The following is a 6470-nucleotide window of genomic DNA, read 5'->3' on the forward strand; positions in this document are numbered from 1 at the left end:
TCCCCCCTTTGTCCCCCTTTTGTCCCCCTTTTGTCCCCCCTTTTGTCTCCCCCTTTTTGTCCCCCCTTTGTCCCCCCCTTTTGTCCCCCCTTTGTCCCCTTTTTGTCCCCCCCCTTTGTTCCCCCCTTTGTCCCCCCTTTTGTCCCCCCTTTGTCCCCCCCCCCCCTTTGTTTCCCCTTTTGTCCCCCTTTTGTCCCCCTTTGTTCCCCTTTTTGTCCCCTTTTGTCCCCCCCTTTGTCCCCCCCTTTGTCTCCCCCCTTTGTCCCCCCCCCTTTGTTCCCCCTTTGTGTCCCCCCTTTGTCCCCCTTTGTCCCCCCCCCTTTGTCTCCCCCTTTGTCTCCCCTTTGTCCCCCCCTTTGTCCCCCTTTGTCCCCCTTTGTCCCCTTTTCCCCCCCCTTTTTGTCCCCCTTTGTCCCCCCTTTTTCCCCTTTCCCCCTTTGTCCCCCCTTTTGTCCCCTTTGTCCCCTTTGTCCCCCCCTTTGTCCCCCTTTGTCCCCTTTCCCCCTTTGTCCCCCTTTGTCCCCCTCCCTTGTCCCCCCCCCTTTGCCCCCTTTGCCCCCCTTTGTTTGCCCCCCCCTTTGTCCCCCCTTTGCCCCCCCTTTGCCCCCTTTGCCCCCTTTGCCCCCCCTTTGCCCCCCTTTGCCCTCTCTTTAGTATTATTAACTACATAAGTAAAATAATGAATGGAGTGTTTAATTATATATAAGTAATAAAGAAATTTATCATTAGTCAAGATTTCTATAGTATTTATACGACCATAAACCTTAGCAGGATTCCTATTTGCAGTCCAAAATAATTGTGACGGTTGAAATAAATGATGTATTTAAGTTCGATTATTTGAATTGAGTCAAAATTAGATTTAAGCTAGAATGTTTTACGGTTGTTGTCGATCAATATCAAATTGTTGTGGCTCTTAGCCTTTCTTGCATGCAATTTTTCGTCATCCTACTACTTGTCTTCGCCAATGATTTAATACGAAAGTTTCATCTTTAGCATTGTTCTTAAGGTCGCATCAAGCCAAGAATTTTGATGATGTTGTTGTTAAAGTACTTGAAATTATTATGATTGCAAGAATTTTGATGATGTTGTTGTTAAAGTACTTGAAATTATTATGATTGCAAAAATTTTGTCTTGGTCACGATCAGCTGTCCAAAATAAATATTAGTTGGTGGAAAGAGGTGCTCATATTAATCATTGCCTAACTAGTTTTGCAGTTATCTGTCACTATTACCGTCTATAATTTCGATTTTCTTCATTGGAAATATAAATTTTCCTCTTTTATGCTGTTCTACAAATTAAATGAAATGTCACCCCTCCTGATCATTTATATATGTTCTTCAGCTCGTAAATTAAGTAATTGACATATAACTTATAAGTTTCAATCTCTATCACATGAACATAGTAATGCTTATTAAGCTAGCAAAAATCTATTGCAACCGATCTTTACGTAATTCGAGAAGCTTGTTATCGATCACTTAGTTTTCGGATTTAAAATCTAAAATAGTTTCACAGAACACGAATGCAAACCTATTTCAAGATGAACAGTAAATACGAGAAAAGACAGAGCAACGCCTAACAAATCCCAATCACAGTTTACCAGGTTGCATGTGTCCTTACCTGCATTTTTCTGTAATATCGAGTCAGAAAAATATCAAGCCATTGTTTTACAGAATTATTTAAACTAACAATTTTTGATTTTCTACACATCTTAATTCGTTAATAAAGATGTTCTAGTTACCAACCAGATCATGTTGTGATCTGGCTTGAGCCAACCTAACATCATAATATGATGGCTCTAAAACCAGCAGTCTAAAGAGAGAGTATTTTACGGCCGCTTGGGATCTGAGACACGTTGAACCTACCACCTAACTGGCTAAGGGTTTCTGGCCACTATTATTGCTTTGTGCTTCACTAGGCCAACAATATTGATTCTATCTTGTTGGGCTGTTTTTTTTTGTCTTTTGTCTGTATATTGAAGTCAAATTAAAAGTGTATTGTGAAAACGAAAATATATATTGTAAGAACAAAAAGGTTGGCGCGGATGCTAATGTTATATAATTCTATAACCTTGAATTAAAACAAACTGGCATTTTTCAGTCCAAAAAATTACTTTTGAGCAAAGGTTTTGTGAAAAGACGTTCAAAAATAGACATTCATGTAGCTTTTCTTTTCGAGTTATTGATGTTTGAAGACAACGATCTAATAAACGCCCTCTAAAAGACACCAGTTCTATAGTTGTAAATATTCCTTAATATTAAAATGATTTATTAAATTGAAAGATTAATAAGCCATAATCTAAAAATAAATAAAGAGCATGTGTTTTTACTCATATTAATTCTTTCTTTTCTTTATCTCATAAACAATTCTTTTTTTTGCTTAATTAACATAATATTTAGGATTAAACTATTACTTGAGGCTTATATTTGTCGTTTCATTTTGTAAAATCCTTTCCGATTTGGAGCCGAATTCACCATTAATTGGAGATTTTTCCAATTGATCTGATTTTTCAGTTTCGTTATTTCTAGAACTCTGATCAGAAGCTTCTTCCTCTTCTTCTTTTCCTTCCACCTCTTCTTCTTCCTCTTCTTCTTCCTCTACTTCTTCATCTTCTTCTTCCTCTTCTTCTTCCTCTTCTTCTTCCTCTTCTTCTTCCTCTTCTTCTTCTTCCTCTTCTTCTTCTTCCTCTTCTTCTTCCTCTTCTTCTTCCTCTTCCTCTTCAGGATTACTCATAGCCAAAAAGTTATTTTCAACTGGACTCTCATCACTTTCGTCTTCATAATCATCAGAAGAATCATATTCATCACTGTAGTCGCTAACTGGCTCGTTTGTTAGGTTTCCTTTCAAGCTAGTAATGTTTGACGAAAGTTGTTTATTAGTAATGATTTCTGATTCCGATGACGGAGAGCCCGGTATGCTTGATGAAATTGAACCATTTGATAATGGTCCATCACGAAATGATTTGCGCTTATAAATAAGGGGCACCTCACTTGATTTTGCTTCTTCAGAGCTTTCATCACTTTCCCAATCACTCAATGCAGGAACCGGTTCACGCCAAAAAGCTAAATCTGTATATGTTTCTGCTCCTCTTAGGCTGTTATCTGGCGGGAAAAAATGATCCACCAAATCTGAAATTGATACGTATGAACTTTTATAACCTGAGAGCTCTAAAAGTTCCATATGGACATCGCCATTAGGATTAATTGTGAAAATTCGAGATGAGGGAACACCAACAGATCTATATGATAATGCATCAGTTATTCTATTACCAAATCCTGCATAAAAAGGAGTTCCATCTTTTAAATCACCATATAAACTTTTAATATCACGTAAACAAGCCATCTTAAAAACCTCTGGTTTTTTCATAATCACTTCGCGCCGAAGTGCAGCAATAGTCCGATCTGGAGATAATATCACAGGACCATCGGGAAGCTTGTAGCCATCCTGAGAAATACCTTGTAAGTAGTATTTTGTAGAGTCTGCCTGACCAACTGATCTCGCAGTCAAATACATTATGTGATAGCCGTTACTTTGGATATCTGTGAAAAGTTTCCCGACTCCAGGGTGGGTCCAGTCACGTCCTATCATAGCAAGAACGTGACCTAGTGCATCGGACTTCGTTATAGTTCCGTCAATATCGGAAATAACAATAGGTACATTATATTTCCAGTAAAAGATTCTAGCAGTGCATTGAGCTTTGCTTTGAATAACGGTAAAGGACACATCATTTACACCTGGGTTCAAGTTTAAAGATTTTAATTGATCAGATGTTAGTCTAAGAGTTTTGGCATGCAACTTTTCTGTTTCTTTTCCTTCGTCATCAGAAGAATAGTCTTCATTATTTGTTTGAGGAAAAGTTGCGGCATGAATAGGTTTGATATCATTGCTAGCACTAAACGATGGAGCACTGTATTCAGATATATTGTCATTGTCATCAAATTGATCAGAAATACTTTCTTCTATAGGCGCAAATATGCGAAGATGCCCTTCGGTATCACGTTTCATCAAAGATTCTAAATTGTTCTCACCAAATTCTTCTGCAAGTATTCGTTTTACTACTTCTTCAGATTCCTTTATATCAGCCTCCCCAGATTTATAACCAGTCATATCCATTACTACATCACCATTATCGGTAATCTTTGAAGGAATATTAATATCACCAAGCTTTCTTGTAAGATATTGGGCTCTTTCAATTGCTTGTTCACGTGTAAGAGGAGGGCTTCGTGATCTAGACAGATCCGGTGAAGAGTCAGCAAACCTATGGCTGGCAATTGAATATGGATCTGTCTCTCTTTCGGGTGAAATACTAGTATTGCGCCCTAATAAACTATCAGTTCTTTTTTCAGATTTTTGGACAGAAGTGGAGCTAGGACTAGGTGAACGAGATCTGCTACGTGATAAATCTAAAAATTCTGGATCAGGAGCTAACGGAGAAGATGAAGGCGACGTTTTAGGAGAATTCGACGGGGAGCCAGTTGGAGATATAACAGGAGAAGTTATTAGATGAGAGGGGACATTGCCTTCAGTCTCAAAAACAAAAAAAGCTTCGCCACCATCTCCAACTTTCATAGGAAAATCAACCTTTTCATTGTTAACGCGAAATTCAACCTAAAACAAGTTGTTAATAGAACATCATCAGAGCTAGTAATGGGAATTAACTTACTTTTTTTTGAGAAGGCCTTAGAAGCTGAAATTTTCCAAAACGAATATGAAATGGAGAACAAGCCAAATCACCTATTAATCGTTAATAAGTACTAATAAATTTATAATAAATTTTCCACAATAATTCATACCGTTTTCTTGTTCAACAACAATAATATCTATTGCACCACTTAAAGTTGCCGGGTTTATTGAATTCCAGGTTTTAGAAACTGAATCAATTGCTCTTCCAAAAATATTCATATTGTATAAATTTTTTTGAACTATGAATAAAAGAGACTAAAAGATTTTCTGGAAATATTATACAGACAATATATAGAAAAAGTTGATGCTGACTAGTAAATAAGGTTTTTAAAATCAGTTTCAGGTTAACCATGTGATAACAGGCTTCAATAACTTTGATGATGTTACAATTATTTAAACACAATTATTTAAAACGCAACGGTCATGTAATTACTGTATTAAGTTACTTTTAAAGTAAGATGCCAAAGTTAACTGCTTTTTAGCCTTTGTCAGTTTTTATTCAATTAATGTTTTTTTTAAACTTTGTATCGAAAGTAATAAGAAAAGCAAAATATTAAATTTAATATATATAAACTTGATTTAAATTAACTTTCCAAATAAGTGGATATATGTCATGGAATTTGGGTACGCAAAAAAAAAAACCAAAAAATAAAAATATAAATCATAGTGGGAATTTGATAATCAAAATAACTGAACAGTCATATCGATGTCATAAAAATCAACACAAGATCCCTAAACATCTGCCAAAGATGTGCTTTCATCGAGTAAAGAGACACGAACATGGATTATTAACAACATTCTCTAAGGTAACCCACATTTTGCATGGTACAAAAGCACAATCATTAGAAACAAGGAAATAGGCAATAAAAAACCACAACTCAACCAAGTAATGAGGGACTTAAGAGAAACCTTACCGGGCCTTATTCAACTCACAACCGATAATGGAAGACTAGCCCAGTGCATCATCGAAATAACGAGCAACCACTCGTACGTTCGAAACCTCGTTCAAAAATTATCGGGCACATCACTGAATGCCTAAAATATAGCTAGACGACACACAAGACGACATCTGAAATGAAAGGTTTGACACATCATTTCAGGACACATACTATAACACATTATTCAAACAGCTGTTTTGGAAAATAAAAACAGATACATTTAAACTTTGTGTTGCTTTTGAAATTCCCTTTGCATTTAAACAATCTGTTGCGATTAGAATCAAAATTGTATTTAAGCTGACGCTATTTTCAACCTAATATTCAATATTAGTTAAAATTTTACTTAAAAATTATGGTTTGCTTTGCTCACATTTAAAACATGATCAGAGCATTTTTGATTTAACCTAAAATTTTGTGGGAGATACACTCTCATTTAGCCATCAGTAAGAAAGAAAATTGTAAAATGTGATTCCTAACTCAAAATTTAAAAGGAGGTTTTAGTTTAACTTGGATTAACTTAATATTAAGTTAATTATAACTTGAATTAACTAAATTAACTTAATTTTACCTACAAAATATTGTAAAAAGGCCTGAATAATTTCATTAATATTAATAGAATATTATTTGAGTAAATTATAAGTTTTTAAAATAATCCACTTAATTGATATTTGGTGGTTAATCTTTTATAGTATCTTAACCTAATTTAATTTAACTCCATTAATTAATGAAGCAAACATATGTGATTATGTAATCAGACATAATTCTGCTTTTGACAGGTTTAATCTTATTTAAAATATTTTATCTCAGTCTATTTAATATATAGCATAACAGATGTCATCATCAACTAAACCT

The 6470-nt window shown here is 35.5% G+C and overlaps 1 protein-coding gene across 1 annotated transcript; it reads right to left on the reverse strand.

Annotated features, from left to right (window-relative positions):
* Nucleotides 1-2406: 2406 nt before the first annotated feature.
* Nucleotides 2407-4899, reverse strand: SAPINGB_P003316 (uncharacterized protein; the record flags this gene model as incomplete). Its single annotated transcript, XM_031998034.1, has 3 exons — nucleotides 2407-4605; nucleotides 4661-4731; nucleotides 4791-4899. 3 exons carry the CDS (start codon nucleotides 4897-4899, stop codon nucleotides 2407-2409), a joined length of 2379 nt encoding a protein of 792 aa, XP_031853925.1.
* Between the last annotated feature and the right edge of the window lie 1571 nt (nucleotides 4900-6470).

This window comes from Magnusiomyces paraingens (assembly GCF_902498895.1).
Source record: "Magnusiomyces paraingens strain CBS 517.90 genome assembly, contig: contig3, whole genome shotgun sequence".
In the NCBI taxonomy this organism is placed as follows: Eukaryota; Fungi; Ascomycota; class Dipodascomycetes; order Dipodascales; family Dipodascaceae; genus Magnusiomyces; species Magnusiomyces paraingens.